Source organism: Lissotriton helveticus, chromosome 6, assembly GCF_964261635.1.
Source record: "Lissotriton helveticus chromosome 6, aLisHel1.1, whole genome shotgun sequence".
NCBI classification, from domain to species: Eukaryota; Metazoa; Chordata; class Amphibia; order Caudata; family Salamandridae; genus Lissotriton; species Lissotriton helveticus.
The window spans coordinates 1,313,311,419-1,313,331,081 of NC_136067.1; the positions used below are offsets into that span (position 1 = coordinate 1,313,311,419).

Below are 19,663 nucleotides of genomic sequence, written 5' to 3' on the forward strand. Positions count from 1 at the left end.
CTGATTCACGAGTATCTTGGACAATTCTAGACTGTGATCTTGTTGCGCTGTCGATTCTGTTGTGTCTGTTTTTCCCTCAGGATAATGTTTGACAATTTTAGACTTTTATCTTGGTGCTTTGCTTATTCGGTTTTGTTTGCTTATAACCATTGTGATGCATAATCTGTAAAGCTCTCTGATACCCTCGGTGGTCATGTTCCTGGTATATAAAACTTTCAAAATAATTAAATAAATAAACCTCAGAAGCACACATTTGTGATCTGTTTGCCTGTCAGGAGAGGCAGCATGGGCCACGTGTCAATGTAGGAAGAAACTGATGGGAGAATACAGACACTTTCTCCAACCCTAAACTTTTCATCTACAAATTATCGATTTCAGGAGTGTTATCTTAAATAGTTCAATGCAACTAAAATAAGATAACAACACACAGAATGCATTTGGCTACCACACAAAGCTCCTGGGCTGGAACAGTGTCTACAACGGCCTGGAGGGAGGTGGTCACACTAGCTGATAGAAAAACATATTCTACCTTAACATCTCACCACTCTTGTTAACCAGTTGAGCAGGCCACTGTCGAGAGAACGCATAATGGTATCTATTTTTGTTTGTGGCCACAATATCGTCAGTTAAAAGCGATCAACACGCCACAGACATGACTCTTTCTTTAGTACCGCAGAGCAATAGGGTAAAGTAAAATGGCACCCCCCAAGCTGCAAATTAAAAAGGGTCCGGGTCAAGGTCAGACTGGGACAGGAAATAGGCTTGGGCACCAAAATATAAGTGGTTACCATAGGTGATGTGAAAGCTAAAACAAAGTGGTCCATGGTCTCAAATTGGGGCAGTTTTGAACCTGTGAATACATGCTGTACAATAGTTTTTGCAAGGTATGGAAGACTGCATTTATTTGTGCTTGCTGCAGGCAATGCTTGTTTTATTATCAGGGGAAACAAACAGTAAAAAACCAGCCCAGCAGACCATAAAACAGACCCGCACACTTACCTGTCAGACCAGCCTGTCAGGCAGTGCCTGATTACCCTCTAGACCGGTCTGACCCTGGGCAGGGTTGAGGGGTAGCTCCTGATGGAAGGGGTCCTGACACCACAGGGGCTCCAGAGGTCCTTTTGCCAATGCAAGGATGTTTTGTCTGATACAGTATGGAGTGCACTCTATTTGTCTCCGAGGTTTGATATGTAAATAATATTGCTTAACCAAACTGTCCCAGTCCTTGCTGGTCTGAGAGAGGGGTGCACAATTATCTACATTTGATAAAGAGAGAACACATACACTTAATGAAATGCTCTTTGTGACTTCCCTTTCCCATTGAACTTCAAAAGTTGAAACAGGAAATTGAAAGTGGTGTTTAATACACGAGGACCGTTGTGCTCATTAGCTCCTGGGGATGTTGATTTGGACCGCTGAAGCAGCCAGGGGACCAATGACCAAAGAATAGGGAACCTCTCCTCCCCCTCACCTTGTCTGGACATTCAAAGTAGAAGACGCACCCTCCCTCTCCAAAGCATTCTTGACTGCATGGCCCAAATTTAAAGTCTGCCTGTGTGTTCTACAAGAGGCTTTCAGTGCAGGCGAACATCTGTTTCCAGATGTTTAATGCTACTGGAATGCGGCTCCCCGGATGGAAACAAGAGAAGTTTCTGAGTGAATGGTCACTGAGTGCTGCAGATGAAGTTAACCTTGTATAGGTACTCAGTATAGAGGGATTCATCGAACAAGGTCTCACTGACTAAGTAACAAGTTTCACCTTACCAAATCCGAACCGCACCATGGTTGTAACCCGGAGCGGGCACACAAGAGGCGTTTTCCAAACTGAGCATGTCTAGCACCCTTGCCTCATGGCTGATCCGACACTGGTGCACTGCTTGTGCGGAACTGAAAGAGTCTGGGCACTGCAGGACGGGCACGTGCAGCGCTGCTCAGCAGCTCTCCCCTGCGGATACTGGTGTTGGTGCACATCACAATATTCTTTGGGCAGCCCTCTTCTGTGGTAATTGACCACACATGTGTGCACTGTTGTTGGCAGCTATCATAGTTCTCGCGGAAGAGTCTTCCCCTGTGGGCACCAGTAACAGTGCAGTTCTACGGCACCAAAAGCACTAGAGCGAGGTGCTTAAGACACTGCTGCCTACACAGGAAGTGTTCTCCGCTGTGGTCCATCCACATGTGCCCATGACAGCTCTCAGCAAACATTGGCACATTGAATCTGTGAATGCACCGTGCAAGTTTAAAATTTGAAGAAAGCGCAGACATATGTCGCGATAAAGTAAAAGCGGGCGCCATGCTGAAACATTAAGTGCGGCACCTAGCTGCCGGGACTGGGATGAGGGACTGCGAGCCATGCGATCGGGGGAAAAAATGTTTATAAAAAGAACGGTGTGTAGCCATAGAACAAAAGGTTGATTTATAAAATATTCTGTGATCTTGTGATTTGTACTCTTTAAGTCCCACTTATAACATGGTGGATTTGTGATTTTCCTTTGAGCAGCACCGGGGAGCTGGCCAAAAAAGGCAGATACATTTTTTTCTCACCAATACTTTTTATATCGCCGCCTACCAGCCAGTGCAGCTGTGTCGTATGTGAAAGAAATCTTGGGGACTTTTAGAAAGTTGACCTGGGAATGCACTGCGCCCGTGGCTTGCTATTGGCGTTGTGATTTGTAACTCACATTTTCTGCCTTTCCGTTTTCTGGCTTTATTTCCTTTAGGCTGTACAACTTGAGTTCTTACCTCTCTGTGCCAAAGCCGTGTTTACAGTATTCTTCCACATACTCGTTTTCTGTTCTAAACAGGCCTTTAAATCTTGTTCCTATCTTGTCACATTTGCTTGGCATTAAAAGTAAGCTTGGGCGAAGCTCGCAGACTTTAACTCCATGAAATTATGCGAAGTTACTGAAAAACGTAGCGAGATTCCGCAGAGTTCTGCAAGCAGGCAGAGTATGCACTGCATGCTTAATTTGGTAGTTGCTGTAGGTGTTTCTCTGACAAAACCCAGCTTGCGACAGAAGGAAATGTCATGCAGTTATGGTGAAGAGGATGACATTGGGAACAAAATTACACAAGGTTATCTAAAGGTTCTTCCATCTACACATGTCAACAAGACAAACCATGCAATTAAAAACGCTGCTCACTGCCAAATACAGCCGCTGTACTAGTTCAAAGTTAAGGCGTCCTCCTGGCACTACTTCTACGCCTTTCCAGGGCAAGTCTGATATCCTTAGTGCTCGACAGGACTGCAGGACTCAATCAAACTGATTGTCGCAAAACACACATCACAGCAGAAGGCACTTCTCTAAAGGACTGCTGCTGCACGTTTAAAAGGATAGGGCAAGCACTTCTCAGAAGTCAACATTGCTAATGCTATACAATACATCCAGGCATTAGGCAGCCTCAGCACTTGTCAGTGGGCTGCTGCTGTATGTTTAAAGTGGTAGTGCAAGCACTAAGCCCCTGTTTTACTATACTGAACAAAGTGCTTCTTATTGGGACTGCAGCTGTATTTTGAAACTCAGGGGAAGTAAGCGCTATATAATTAATTGAGTTTCCCGTTGCTCTCACTTTCAGAGACAAGACAAATAAAAAAATCTAAAGAAAACTGCTGTCTGCAACCAGCTACATCTCAGTATCTCTATTATCACTGGGCGAGAAGCTGCTTAATGCGTTAGTAATGTACTGCTCGCCGCACAGCCACAAGTTCAGGAGAAGAGAGAAGGGTGGGCAGTGAACTCTGCTCAGTGGCGGATGCTGTTGTTTTTTCTGAACTCTGTGTTCCAAGCGGAGTGGGCAAAACTCTGCAAATTCTGCCGGCGGAGCAGAGTTCACTGCCCACCCCTAATTTAAAGGCTGGGTCAAATTTCAAGCTGTGTGCTTGTGGGAGCCTGGTGTTTAATTTGCTTTTGTCTGACTTCAAAGTTATAGCATTTATAGGAAAGAGGAATGCAGCGTTATTTTCCATGGAGCCTGCTTGTGCCCTTTTTAGGTCGAGCCTAGCGTTGCAGCGCTTGCGCTGCTCGCTCTGCGAGGCATATTGTAGTAGGGCTAGATGTAGAAGTGTCGTGAGAGCACCACCCATATTTTTCATTGGCTGGTGGCATTGTCTTTTGTAAGTGCTGGCTTTCGATTCAATATGAGGCTTCTTAGTCCCTCCTTGTTACCGCCCTGTCTCCTTTTGTGATTGCCCATCCGAACTGGATCGTTTACTTGCGGTCTCCTTCATAAGTAGGTAAGCATTATGTTTTTTCAATCAGTCTGCTTTGGCAATGGCAGCCACATGTTTATTTTTGCATTGTGCTTTCACTTTAACAATAGCTGCCACCCCACCCCATGAGTGCTGTGTGGGGCAGCAGCTATTGTTAAACTGAAAGCTTGATGCAAATATAAACAAGCGGTTACCCTTGCACAATGCCGCCAGCTTGTTCTATGTCAGATTCACCTGTTATCTCAACCTCAGTGGCACTCTCTTGATCTCGCTTTCTTTTTCAGTACCTCTGTCTCTGCACTTTCTTTGTGTCTCTCAGTTCTTCCAGCCCTTTTTCACCCTTTTTGGTGATTTAATTCGCAAATTAGCCAATGAGTCCTGTCATGTGGAAAGCACCCCCTCCATCCATGTCCAAGGACAGAGCGCCAGCGCTGACATGCATTCAAGAGGCTGGGCATGGTTTGAAATGTAGGCTGGGAACAGACATACTGTCCAGGATACAGCCCTCACTTTCATATCACAGTACTATTGTCTCCATGACAGCAGGATGACTCGGTGAGTTAATCGCTCTCCTCTGATAACTTGTGCAATCTGCAGGACACAAGTTAAAATCCCGTGAAAAAACTAGTTAACGAGTAATTTTAAATGTGTACTAGAAATCTATATTGTGACATAAACCCGCAGCATGAGGTGCTCTGAATATATTTATGAAACAGTTTCCACCCTGCACTAGACGACTTTCCGTGGGGTGGGGAGGAGAGGGGGGATGGCGGCCCCTACATGAAACTGAACAGTATCTTTGGTATTGCCTTCACCAAGGGGAACACTACCCGGCCGTTGTGTTCGTACACTATAATGACTTGTCATATTTTAGAACCAACCAAAATGCCTCCAAAGAAAAGCAAACTGATTGTGTGCCACGTTCGTGGTTACATGGCAACGCACTCTGTCCGAGCAGGGTGAAATCCCAGACAACAAGTTCACAACTTTCAAAAACTAGGCTAACACGCGGACTTGAGGCACATCTCTTCACATTCTTTTTTCATTCGCACTCTCACAAGCCTAGAGACTTACTTGTCTGTGCACTCAGTATATCTCTCCCCACCCAGCCCTTGTCTCAGGAAAGGGCACCTTGACTGTCCCTGAGCAGCAGTGACGTTTCTGATCCTAGTAGTGTCACACGCTTACTTTAGGTAGTGAACTATGGTGAAAATGCAACTTGTCACGTGAAAGAGTCAAGGAATAATATCCCCAGATGTGCCTCTCGAGTCCACCTATCTGGCTCATCCCACGGACCTCCACATGAGAATATTACAATGAGAAGCAATGCCTCTGGGAGGAGATCCCTCTGACTGCCCTGCAGCTTGCTCATGGGGTTGGTAGCCTTCAGCGGAGACTGGCTTTGCTCTTCCCACATACTGCCTTCCAAGGAACCGTGGGTTTCAGTGTGGCAGCTCTTCCCCATATGGCTGGGTCTGAACTGGGGGTGGCGAATTGAGCTAAAGGACATTGATGGATTAGTGGTCTTTATTTGAAACAAGAAATCAATTTTTCTTAAACCACAATGCAAAACTGGCCAACACATGTTTCACGACACAAGTCGCTTCCTCAGGGCCAAACCCAGTACCGAATGCCATACCGGTATACTTTACTAGACCACGCACTATTAGACCACAGCGGTCATCATGCCATGATGAATTGACAAGAATCCTTTTAACATTCGCGAACATTACCGTTCTCTCATTGATAAGATTTTGTTATTTAAAGCACTAATAGCTTTATTTGCTATGTTTATTAATAGCCGGACTTTCACCTCATTGTAGAATTGGATGTTGATTATCTCATAAATAGGAATTTGCATTAACATTCGGCACGATTACTAGCCCTAAGGAAGCGACTTGTGTGTTGGCCAGTTGTGCGTTATGGTTTAAGAAAAGTAAATTTCTTGTTTCACAAAAAAGACCCCTATAGAAAACCATTTCCTTATTTGCTAGACCGCCCAGTCCACTTGATCCATAATAAACAAGCATTTGCAATGCAATACGTCTCACATTACCTTCAGTAATGCAAGATCTATTGCATTGTAAATGCTTGTCTTTATTTTAGACATAGCCATCTCAAAACATTTGCAATTTGTTTGCAAAATACAGGTTCTTTGGTAAGTCCATTTAATTTATGAAACTGTCTTTTTAGGAAAAAAGTACAAAACCGCATTTTTCAGTGTCAGCCTAACATATTTTTATGGACCATTCACTATCAAACACAGGAGAAGTTATTTCCACAGGAAAGAGCCAGCCACATTGTAACACAATTTACCAGTGCTTGGTTTTCACTTTAATGTGTAAAGAATATGCTTTATTTATGACATATAAAGCAACTCTTTTTGGAGAGTTAGATAATTTTAAAGGCACTTTTTATGAAAGCTTTTGTGTTTATGTGTGGCTGTACAATAATTATTGATTCAGTCTGCAACTGTACCTTTTTGGGAACACTTATATTACTGGAATGAAACAATTTTCTCATTTGTCCTTGCAGGCAATAGGGTCGTGATTTCAATGGTGCAGTGGCACAGGGGCTAAAAGGGTTAGGAAACTTATTGAGCACTGATTATTTCAATATTTTTCTACTGAGCAAGCAGTCACAAGTGCAATTACCTTGCAGGCACTAGGTTCATGATTTGAATGGTGCAGCAGTTGCAGTGGCACAGAGGTCAAAAGGTCTAGGAAACACACTGAACACCGATTATTGCTATATTTTGCTACTGAACAAGCAGTCACCAGTGTAATTACATTGCAGACACTAGGGTCATGATTTGAATGGTGCAGCAGGTGCAGTGCACAGGCGCCAAAGGGTCTAGGAAACCCACAGAACACCTATTATTGCTATATTTTAGTACTAAAGCAGTCAGAAGTGCAAGTAACTTGCAGCCACTAGGGTCTCGCTTTGAATGAAGCAACAGGTGCAGTGGTATAGGAACCAAAATGTCTAGGAAATCCACTAAACACCTATTTTTGCTTTATTTTACTACTAAACAAGCATTCAGAAGTGTGTTTTGGTTCATTTGCAACCATTGCACCCAAAGTAACACAAAGCAATAAAGGCTGTAACCTATTGGACTTTTCTTTCCATCTACAACTTATGCTACATTCAGCACATTTATACAGCACATTTTCACAGTTTTTGTGCTGGCCTAAAATGCTTCTGAATCTGGACACACTAACACCTTGGCAAGGGCATTCTGCGTTATTTAACATTAGCACTTCAGCTGCTGTAAACACTATATAAATACTTCTATCTTGCCACATAGCAGAGCATTCCAAGCATTGCCAAAGCTAATAGGTCTCAAGATCCATTGGCTTTGTCAACATTTTTTTTGCCCTATTATACAGCAGCGCTGGCTGGCTTCAGTGCAGCATAACTTATTGTATTTTTAAAGTGCTATATTGTGGGCAACACTGGTTGTGTCATACAGCTTGTTTACATTACCTTCAGCCATTTGCAACTTAGCTAAAAAATATTAGAAAAGCCAATAAATCTCACATAGGCAAGACCTATTGACGTTGCCATCGCTTGTTGTTTTTGCAGTTGCCACTAAGCACCTTAATGGTAAAATAGAAATCTTTTGTTCATTGTTTCATTTTGGAGCGTATTTTTTTTGTTTGAGGAATGCATTCTTCCGTGAGCATCAGAATAATTAACTGTCTTTGGGTATTTCGGTGTTTTGCTGAATTATGCTTTTTAATGAGATGTGCTTTATCACCATTAACACTGTATTAAATAAATGTAGAACCAGCAGAACTCTGGGTTCAAAGAATTAGCGAGGTTCCAATAAACAGGTATAATCCATTTATTTTGGCTGCTGTGATAGCAGGTGCAAAATAGAAACAAGCATTTACAATGCAATAGGTCTCGTAGTTACGAGAGTTTCAGCTATTGGCATTATAAATAACAATGCCTTTTATTTAAGTTTTAAAAAACAAACAAAAATAAAAGGCATTATTATTTGCAATGTCAATAGCTCAAACTCGCATCAATGTGAGGCCTAAGGCATTGCAAATGCTTGTTCAACTCTGTGACAAGTTGGACAAGGGTGGGGTGACAGGCTGATTGGCGTGCACCAATAGGCTCTTAACTCTACATGGTGCAGTAGTAGCACCTGGAAAAGCCACCGACCCCCCCCAATAATATGTGTACTTACATTTGTACTAGGGCTGAAAAACGCTTTCCTTGGGGGAGAGACATTTAAATCCCAAACATGCACTGAGAGAAAAATCCAGTTTAAAACTTCTAGAAAATCATAACGCACACAGTTCTTCAAGGAATTTGCAGCAGCATCAAATATTCTCCTTGGAAATTATATATTAGCAAGTGATTCCATGAAAAACACAACCTGATCAAATCAGATCGGTCATCCCTTTTCTCATCATTCATGTATCAGCAGGTTACAGCTTTCATATGTTGCTCTGTCTCATGTGTTGAAGAAGATTAAAACAGAGCAAGGGAGGGCAGCTGGTCACATCGTCTGCTGGGTGACAATACAGTGGACAGCCTCTTTGTAGTTCCCGACAGCCGGTGAAGGCAGAGTATTTCTTCTATGGCCACCCAAGAGGAAGCGTGAACTGGGGCCCTCTTTCCTCCATGGCCGCACAGAAAATCACCCAACTATCCAGTTCTGAAAGCAACTAGTAATGATGTAATATTACTGATTTCCAGCATTGGAAACAGACTTACAGAGTGCCATCCTAACACAAAAGCTATAAAATAACCCAAGATTGGAAGATGGGGCATAAACTTGATGTCCTCGGGCCATAGTGGACCCTGATACTGGTAAGAAAGCGGCAGTGACCACTTTATTGAATATAGGACTGTTAGTATCCTGACTACTTGGGTTCTGGGGAAAAAAGAGAAAGACAATCACTGACCAAGGGACGAGAGACCATCACTTTGTGTGTGGGGGTCTGTAGACTAGCAGTGTGTCTGAGCATTCCAAAGTGGGCATAAGGTGGCCTGTTAGCACTTCAGCAAACACTTATAACAAGCAAACAAACCTCTACACAGGACTGTGGACAGAGAAAATGTTCACCTTGGCTAAGGGCAGAGCAGGGAGATGAGAGGCAACGCGAAGCTGACCACTGACAAGGAGTGTGCAGAGAGAAGTCGCCACAGCAGCTGAATGAGGAACATTTGCCAAATAGCTTTGCGGAGAGATTGTTACACAACTGATTGACTAGTGCTCGACACAGGGCTGACTAGAGACGTATCATTATAAACCTGAGTATAAACAGAGATGGTCACAGAGCCTGATATCGCGAGACAGAGAGTATGAGCTAAATGTGAAGCAAGAGACCCTTTACTCCAGAGACCACCAGCTTAGGTTATCTGCAAGAACTGCTGCCACGCTGTGAACGAAGTGTGGGAGCAAAGGGAAAGTCGCAACTGTTATGTATCAGAGAAACAATTAGCACTGCGAGGCACAGGGAAAATGTTTTTACGAGCTTCATATTGCAACAACTTGCCCACAATCAAAGAACGGCGAGCCAACTCCGAGACTGCTGACGCCGTGCAGGGTCCCCGGGAGCTTCCAAGATGTGCTGGAGGCGACGGGGGGAGGGAGGGAGGCAAAGTGAAAGCGCACCATCCGTGCACTGTGCTGAAACCACATGAGATGTATGTGTGCGAGAGCCGTACACATGCACATCGCCTGTCCTCAGGGCGCGTGCACATCTCCTGTCCCCCTTCAACCAAGAAACCGATGACAACAGGTGTCGCCAAGGCGAGCAGGGCATGCGCTGCGTCGCTAGGCAAGACCTAGAAAGGAATCCTGCATATTACAAACCCTTGCAGTCACAGTTAGCAGACTGAGCAATACCGAAGTCATCCACCTCTAAGCCTCATTATGAGACAATTTCAGTTTTTACAGAGTGAGGGAATTCACTCGGCAAAGTGAGTGCCACAGGGAACAGGAAACACTCACAACACACTATGACTCGTGTGTGCTGAGGCACAAAAACTTTGAAATCCTGAAAAGTTAGAGGAATGAGCTCACGCTCTCAAAAGTCACACCGGCGACTGTTTGCATCCCAATAACATATAAATATATTCCTATGTTTGGAGAAATTGTTCAACTTATCTGTTATTCGCAAAGGATTCCAGGAGTGCTCCTAGGAAGCTGTAATGGGAATTCCATAGCTGCTCAGGCGACCACTAATTAGGTAAATATTAACCCTAGTGCATAAATGTAACACTGGAGAACTTTTGCACATGCAATTTTTGTCCTCTGAAGAACCCCATTTCTTCCCTTTTGCTATGATGAAAGTAAATTAACAACTACAGTTCAGAGGAGTACATTTGCAACTGTGTTCAGGCTGGTAAAGGTTTATGAATGACCAGAAGCGTGCAGGTTGGTTGGAGTTGACTTCTTTTTGTGTTCCTGCCCTGAAACGCCCACAACTCACAACTGCAAGATGATTTATTATCACCTAAAATTATACAATTCAGGTGCTAATTAGATGTGGGTAAAACCTTGTAAAAATGCAGAATCATGTTTTGTGAATAACCAACTTGGGCTTGAATTTTGAAAGCATGCACAGTATTTTCCACACCTTAGTGTCACTTATTTGCGCAAGTAGCTCTGTGAATAGGGACCTTGGTTCTTACAACACGGTCCTGGATTCGTGCCAGCCTCAGTCAGAGATTCGTGCCAGCCTCAGTCACAGACGCATTACTTATCTCGTGGGTTAAACGAACCTGAAGTCATTCCTCTGGAGGCGTCCTCGCGTGCTTCGTTGAGTTAGTTATTGATATACGCGCGCTGAAATGCTACCTACATTTATTTACCCGGCAGCTTCAGACGGCTGAACACTGTCAGGTGCATCCAAGGACTAAAGCAGCTTGTCGCTGGCAGTAGAAGTTCTTCTGACAAAATGTGGCACCAAGTTAATGCCCCGATATACTGAGAAATACTTCATAAACATACAGTAAGAAAATACCAAACGGGATAGAAAAAAACAAGTCCCCGCCGGGCCGCCGCGCTGCCTGCGACGACCCGGAAGCGGTTGGGAAGCCGGCCAATCACAGCGTGGCCCCAACCGGAAGTCCCGCCCCATCGCGGCGAGAGACAGAGAGAGCTGCCCGAGGAGCCACGAAGGCTCCGCATTGAGTCCCGGTCCCGAGATGGGGGACCGGGTGAAGAGCGGCCGGGCGCATGGGGAAGGCGGGGCTCTCATGTGGTGAGAGAGCCCCGCAAAGCGCTACCGCCGCCCGAGATGCAGATCCGCCGCCGAGCACCGCCAGAACAGGTGAGTGTGTTGAGTGAGAGGAGGGGTGAGTGGGGGTGGGGTGTATGCGCGTGTGTCTGTTTGGGTGTGTTTGTGCGTGCGTCTGTCTGTCTGTGTGCGCTGTGTGTCTGATTAAGGGGGGGGGTGCGTGTGTGTATATGCAGTGTGTATTGCTTTCTTTGTGCACATGCGTGAGTGACGACGTGCGCGCTCACGAGGTACAATCTCGGAAAGAGAAAGCGCGTGCAACATTGCTGTACTCATTCCCCCAGAAGTAACAACATAAGTCGTCTCGCCCTAGACAGCAAAGCTTCGCTTTGCTTTCGTCTAGGCGAGACCTAAAAAAGTAGAGTCATATCTCCCCAAGTGTTTTTACAGTAGCAGCAGGTTGCTGCGCAACATGCATCATTAGACCAATTTGCAGTGAAGCCTGCTTTGACAAGAGTACCATACTTTTTTCTTTCAAAAAACCTTCATTAAGAAAGAGAAATCACGGCAAGTTACAGGTAGTCATTCCAGCAGTTTATACAATAGTGTTTGCACTTACAAATAACAAGAGTACCATACTTACATTTCATAAACAAGATTTTTGTGTGTATGGGAACTATCTCCTCTAAGTAGGTATTGAACTTCGCGGCACACTGGTGGTCTAGAAATATTTAGTTAGGGGGCATTTCTTGGATTCTGTATCCTTTTTTTGTTGTAAAGCTATCTAATATATTATCTTTAGGGCTTTCGTTTCTAGTGGCATAATTCATGCAGGATTGTACTAATAGTGAGAAATCCCTATCTGCCTAAGTATTGGTTGGGCATGCTGCATCCAAGGTAGAAAGATGACTGACTTAAGAGAAAGCATTCAATCAGAGCAGTTTTTTGTGTCATAATACTTAATTGGTCGACATCCTGCACCAAAGTGTCAAGGGTCTGAGTTCATCCATCAAAGGGCTGCGATGCCCACTCTCTTGAACGAAAGGTGTGGTTAAAGTCCTGTGATTTGTCGGATGTCGTGCCATAGCGTGGTCTTTTCCTCTTGCTAATGTTGGCATTTTCCATTTACAGTGAACTGTTTAGGTCACTTGGGAAACACGTTGGAGAATAGTCTCTATATTCCTGCTATTATACGAATCGGTTACGTTAACAAATTGAAAATGGAGCCTATAGAGTGGGGTTCGTGTAGTTATCCGTAAGGGAGATAGCAACTACTCTGTTCATAAGGCAAAATTCGGTTTACTGCTTCACACTGAAATGGCTTTGATTCTTTAAATACATTGACAGGTGTGTTGCTTTGTTTTTTTCCAGAATTGTAAATGTGACATATTGTTTGTTTTCTCTGCTAGATTGGGACAAAAGGAAGGTCTGAGAAGATCAGGACTTACAACTTTCCTCAAGACCGAATCACTGACCATCGGATAAACAAGTCGTTGCATGACATTCAAGGATTTCTGCTGGGGGAAGAACTGTTGGATGACATGATACAGTCTTTGAGAGAATATGCGAACTATGAATCCCTGATAGAAGTTATTTCTCAAAAGCGATGAAAATATTTTTCTTTACATTGACTCAGTGAGGAAAGTATGAAGAATGTGCCCTGGTGAAGGCTTATGGAACACAAATTCAGCATGAACATATTTTTCACTGAAGTGGTCAGGCTTGACCTTTGCCCCTAGTCTGCGGAAACCATCAAACTCTGAGCTTTTTGGAATCAAAAGGGTAGTCTTCTTCAGACTTTTGCAAACTATCTTGCATTTTGAGAGCACATGTGGTATCACATAACATTTCGAATAAAATAAGTATTTAGATGCTTTACCCTACTCATTTTTATGCATTTTGATTTCGTTTAGGTTGTTGACTTGAACAAGAAGTAACCTGCATGTACACACTGAAAAGTTTCCATGCAGTATGGGCACATCTTACTACAGGACTTGATCGAGAAACATTTTTACATAGTTTTAGTTTTGAAGCATGATTGCACATTGGAATTTATTTTCTTGCGGGAAGATGTTTCTTTGAATTCCAGCACGAGTTCAAAGAGCGGAAACAGTGGCCATTGTGCTCGTTTGGGAAATTTGAAGAAGCTTCTTGACCACCACCAAGTTAAAAATTAATTTAAAAAAAAGGCCGGAACTTGGCAAAGCATTCTGACCATTCTTAACTGTTGATTTTAACCAGTTAACATCTTGGTTGAGGCCTAATGAGTGATCGTATGAAACTCCTAGTGAAGAATGTGTCCCACACACGAAGAATGTACCTTTGGTTGGATATCCTGAATAAACTCAAGCATACGGAGCCTTGCATTTTTCTGCGTTTATAACACAAAATATGGAAACTACCGCAGGGAAAGGCGTCATTTTTTCAGGTGGGTGGTCACAGCCATTGTGATTGGATTATTAGGGGTAGTGTTACACTTTTGAGTGAGTTACTTCATATATTGCTTTCTGCCCGCATGTTATTGAGGCGGGAAAGAAGATTGGGAGCCTTAACAGTCCTCATCATGATACCTTTCAAGTCGTATTTTATTGCTATAGTACTTCTGCTATACCTCTAACTGCCGATTCCTTAGAATATTTCCCAGATGTCGGACTTAATCTGGGAAATCTTGAGCATTGCCAGTATGTGGCATTGATCGAATCTGTGTTGGTGTCGTCTGCATTGGAAGTGACATCGTGGCACACATAAAAGCATCAGCAGGGCTGGCTTTAGGTGGATGCGACTGGTGTGGCCACACTGGGCTCTGACCTGGGGAGAGGACGCTGACCTCAAAGGGGGAGGGGGGATGGGCACTGTGCTTAGCAATAATGTAAGATTTAAAAACATCTTCTGCAGAGTTCCTTCTAAATCCAGCTTTTAGACAGCAATAAAAATATATAGATAACTCTTGTGATTAATCTTCCTGTTAGAGAGAGAGAGAGAGATCCGAGTTTTGTCTACTGGTATAAAGTAGCACAGAAGATTATTATGCCTTCTGCAAAGAACACGTACCATGCAGATCCCAAATCTGTATTTTGTACTGATAGCTGAGTGGATTACTGCTTTTGTCACAAAGATCCATTTGTTACTGCAGAACATAAGATACATCCGTAATATAAAACCGTGACTGTTAAGAACTGTCATCAAAGAGTTGCATGCAAACTGCATAAAATATGATATGTTTTTCCTCCCAGTCTTTCATTATCTATTCCTAAGGTTGCTAAAAAGGGTTAGTTTGGATAGATATACATTTGTATTAGTAAAGCCAGCCTTTACCCGTGCTTTAAAACAAATGAAATGTATGTGATAGAGGTGCCAAAGAGAGATGAAGGGAACTTTTGCCTGGTGGTAGTCAGGGAATGCAAGGAGGATGTCCTTTTGGGGATGGGTGGGGAAGGGGGGGCAAAACTGACTGTCGCACTGGGCATCATCCGCTCTAAAGCTTGCCCTTCCTTCAGTTATCGTCCTGCCCCCTCTTTCTTCGTCTTTCAGACGTCCAATGTCTGCTCCAGAGTAGTCCTGTTTGGCAGACTCGTTCCCTGTAAGACAAAACCTCTGTTACTACACCACTCCAATGAATCATAATTGAAGACCTCATGTTTTACAAGATAATCCAACCTAAAGAATTCTTGTAAACGGTTGAACAACCTAACTTTATGACAATCCAAATTCAAAGGCCAATGAAATATAAATACCTATACGATACAGAGTAACCCTTTAGCTGTTCCCGTAATAATACCCATCCAACGGAGAGAGGCTAACATGACTTCAGATAATTAGGTGGGATAATTCTCTCCTCCATCTTCTTTATAGAATTGAAACTTTCCGGTACGATAGCAAGGACATTTTCATTACATGTCAGCGCTGAAGGTGAGGATATGCTGGTTCAAAGCTTATCAGTTACCAAAGTAGCCAAATCGGAGATTAGTTTGAAATAAAACCGCTTCGAAGTTGAATCTGAAGACCAGTCATCTGCATTAATGATAACCTCCATTTGAACCCCCCATTTCAGTTGTCTTGGAAGCCATGTCACCCCTTACCGAATGTGTGACAAAATGTATGTCTATTCCAGCCTTCTGCATCACCCAGCAGGCCCACCTGGTGATTGTAGATGAAGACGCCTTCTTTTGGGGTTTTCAAATAGCAATATGTAGCTGTCTTTCATCTGCCGGGCGGATTTCCTTCATCATAGTCATATATGCCTAGATACCCCTCACAACACACAGTGCTGGTACATTCTGAAAATCAGGGTACGACAGAATCTCGGAATTACATTTTGTTCTCCTAGAGATGGGAAAGGTAGCCCCTTTGTGGTGAATACTCTACCTGTTACGCCTCGAGCCCTGACATCAGATGCAGTGCAGTGAGCCAAACATAGAAGCATAGCCAATTTCCCAGGCAGCTCCTTCTGGGAGGTATAGGACTACTCTGCCTTGAGAGAAAAAGGTTCAACACTCTGTTCATGTCCCAGAGAGTACCTTGGTTTCGGTGGAAGGGGCAGGTGTATACCCCTCAACACATTTTTAACCAGGGGATGTATTTCATAGGAAGATCCTTGATGGGAGTATGTCCTGCTGAAATAGCAGATCTGAACGTGTTTACTTACCTATATGCCATGCCCTCAGAAGCCTTGCTTTCCAGAAAATTCAGGATATGCATAGTGTCAGTCCCCACAGGATCCAGGTCCATTTGCAGGCACCAACCCATCCATTTCAACCAGGCCAATTTATATCAATTAATGGCCCCATCAGCCCATGCTCTGGATAGCAGTGTTTCAGCCTCTTGTGAAAGTCATAGGACATTCCATTTTTCCCTGTAATCTGCCGTACTCTATGATGTAATGTACCCTCAGAGATTGGTCTGTGAGTATTCCCTGATGGCTCGCAAAGGAGATCCAGAAACAGGGGAAGACGAATTGGAGAAGACCACAAAAGTTCCATCAGAACTGGATACATGATTTGAGATCTCCATAACAGTGTCACCACCACCAGATCTTCCTGCTGCCTTTGTACCTGGGCAGAAATACATGTTATCATAAAAAGCGGGGGAAACACATAGCCTGCTTTCTTGGACCAGTGCTGAAGGAATGCTTTCATTGATGCAGCTTGCGGATCTTGCCTCCAACTGAAGTACCTGTCTAGTTGGTGGTCCTGGCAAATTGCAAACCGATCCATTATGAACGGTCCCCATATGTTTGAGATTAGTTGGGATACCCTCGGATCCAATTGCCAGGGGCTTTAATCCTGTAGATGCTGTGAGTGCCATCCGCCACTCGGTTGGACCATCCTGGAAGTTACTTTACTGACACAGAGATGTGATTCTCGAGGCAATAATTCCAGAAGAATCTGGCCAGATCCGAAAGAACTCAGACTTCATCCCACCTAAGTAATTGATATACCGAACTGCTGCAACGTTGTCCATCTTTAGGAGGACCAACCTCTTGATACTCTCTTTGGTCCAACACTGCACTGCAAAGGTTCCTGCCAGCAGATACAAGCAATTGAAATGCAGGCCTTGTTCTTCTGTGGAACACAATCCTTCTGCAGAGAATTAACCCCATCTGGCACCCCAGCTGCTTCTGCTGGCATCTGATTCCATCACCAGATTTGATTGAAAGTCGAATATCATCTTCCCTTTCCAGGCCTTCTTGTGGGAGACCCACCAGCCTATTCCCACTTTGGCCTCCTCTGACAGAGAAACTCTTTCAGAGTACCTGAGATCCCTGCTCAGAGAAACGCTTTTGGAGGACCGAAGAGATCCCTGCACAGGTGAAAAGCTTCCAGGCGTTGCTGTGCTCTGTAATGGAGTGGGCTCAAGAAGATTTCCATTATGGATAATGAGAGGATGCTCATCAGATGTTCAATCTGTCGCAGAGATGGGGTGGGTTTGTTGAGCATTTTTTGAAATACAGGTTTGATCTTGACCATCCTCCAAGATGGGAGACTCGGTGTCACCTAGGTAGATTCTATTATGAATCCTAGGAACGTGATCCTCTGTCAGCGATAGGAACGATTTTCCTTTGGTTGATTATGAATCCCATGTTTTGCAGACGGCAGTGTCATGTGATGTTCATACAATTTTCTCGGTAATTGTTCTATTAATAAAGTGTCATCCAGATACATAATCAAATGTATGCCCCTTGATTTAAGGTGTTCCATCACCTGCCTCAACACCTTGGTGAAGAACCGCGAAGCCATGGACAGACCGAAAGGAAGTGTGGTGAACTCGAATTGCAGGAATCTGCGATGCATCGAATAAACAGGAACTGTGAGACTATGCATCCTTTAGATTCCGATGAGCTAGACAGCCATTGGGTGTCAAGATGTCCTGTAAGAGGTCACTCCATCTTTAAGTGGTGTAAAACCAGCCACTCATGGAACTCCCTGAGTTGTATGATGGGGTGCTCTGCCCCATCACTCTACTCCACCAGAAACACATTGCTGAGGAAACACCTGGGATGGGCCACTCTAGGAGTGGTTGTGCCTTTGCCCAATCTTTTTTTATCTCTATTTCCAGGGAAGCATTTTTGCACTGACATCACAGTAGGTGAAGAGCGGAAGGGCTGTACCCGGGTACCACAGGTTACCACCCTTCACCTGTTGAAAAAACCTGCCCCCTACTCTTAACTGTGAAGAAGGGCAAACACTCACCATTAGCAGGTGTGTGGTTGCTGCGTCTCCTCAAGCAGCCTGTGCATCCCCAGAGACGTGGGGCACCTCAGGAGGGGAAAACTCCTGAATCTGGTTTTGTCCCTCCATTGCCCTCTCCTAGATCCCAGTGCACACTGCCTCAACTAGCTCCATTTAAAACTTTTAGAGTGAATATCCTCCCCATTGAAGTGTGCACTATGTCCAAAGTGGTGAAGTGTGGCACAAATTTGCCGAGCTCCTTAATAAAAGCATCACCAAAGAGCTCTTAGTGACGGCACAAGCCTCAGAAGTGGCGATCTCCAAGTTTCAGATCAACCTTGATCAAAAAGGACCTACGCCTCTCAGTAGAGATTGCACAATTTGCATTCTCTAGGAAAGTGACAGCACGTTGTGCCTACCTGGAGAGGATTTCTGGGGAAATTAGTGGCCCTGATTCCTTAGCCTCCTCTGCCATGCCCAGGATCTTTGTCAGGGGATTGATTATGTCAAGCGCTTGTCCTGACAAGAGTGCCAAGAGCATTCAATCCTCTTCTTACTGTCCCACACATATGGAGCCAGGAAAGTAGCTGTCCTGCCATCAATCTCCTAAGTAAAAGTCACTTTGCCATCCATGGACTGACAGGGGCAACCCGCCCTGGCTTGGTTCCATACTTTTGTCCAGAGGTTTCCTAAGCATTCCCGACACATTTGCAGCCACTTTTCTCGTGTTTGCACTGGGCCCACTCTGAGGAACAGGGTTGGAGGATATTCTCAGGATCCAGCATCTCAAACATGGGGGCAGTGAGCATTGTATTCTGGGGCTTCTTAGATGTTGCAGTAGGGTAATCTGAAGTAGGGCGCCAAGGTCTCTCATGTCCCCATCTGAGTTCCCAGTGAATCATTTTTTTTTTGAGTTCCTCGTGGGTATAGAGCAAACCCCTCAGGGCAGGAGGTGCCCCCTGTTGAGTCACGATATTAGGGGCAGATGCCAGTTCCCCTCCGTGGTGTAAGTTATGAGATAGAAAGGCTCTTTTTAGCCAGTCGAAAGTGTAGAGGTCGACCCTAAGGGTTGATTTCTTCGGCCCTTCCATGAGAGGTACAGAGCCGGCCCTCCCCTGTAGTACCTCGACCATGGAGGGTACTGCTATGTCTTCATTCTGAGGGAGGGGTACAAAGCACCTCTGTGCTATCCTTAGGATTTTTCTCTCGAAGGGAGACACTATGTCAGATACTGCCTTGTGAATTTAGGCTTCCACTGCCTTGCAAAAATCCTCATCAAGAAGAATGTATGAAGTGAATTCCTACTCAGTGTCATGGACCTTTCCATCCTTGTAGTGCGAGACCAGGGCATGTTGAGTCCCATTTCCGCTTAACTCTGGATTTAGAAGATATTTTGGAACAAAATGTCTGAAAAGGGAACGTTCAGTGGAGCAAAGCAGCCAGCGGTGTCTGAGGAGGAGGAGGAGGAGGAGGTGTCGCCGGGGAGCCACTGGACAGTTACAGTGAAGATTTCCATGTTTGGAAATAGTCTCTTTTATGGAAGTCGAAAATCTCGAGCAGGATGAAGCTGCAGGCTGTAT

General features: G+C 44.4%; 2 protein-coding genes across 2 annotated transcripts in view; both read left to right on the top strand.

Annotated features, from left to right (window-relative positions):
• The window catches only part of MTRF1L (mitochondrial translation release factor 1 like), a 265,821-nt gene extending 252,048 nt beyond the window's left edge, over positions 1-13,773 (top strand). Inside the window, exon 7 of the mRNA XM_078649049.1 lies at positions 12,825-13,773. Coding sequence (XP_078505175.1) covers positions 12,825-13,025 — 201 coding nt within the window. The 3' untranslated portion in view covers positions 13,026-13,773. The remainder of the gene's footprint in view (positions 1-12,824) is intronic.
• The window catches only part of LOC144763448 (F-box only protein 5-like), a 61,679-nt gene continuing 55,729 nt past the window's right edge, over positions 13,714-19,663 (top strand). The window contains exon 1 of the mRNA XM_078649046.1: positions 13,714-13,843. Within this exon, the coding sequence (XP_078505172.1) occupies positions 13,807-13,843 (37 nt within the window). The 5' untranslated portion in view covers positions 13,714-13,806. The remainder of the gene's footprint in view (positions 13,844-19,663) is intronic.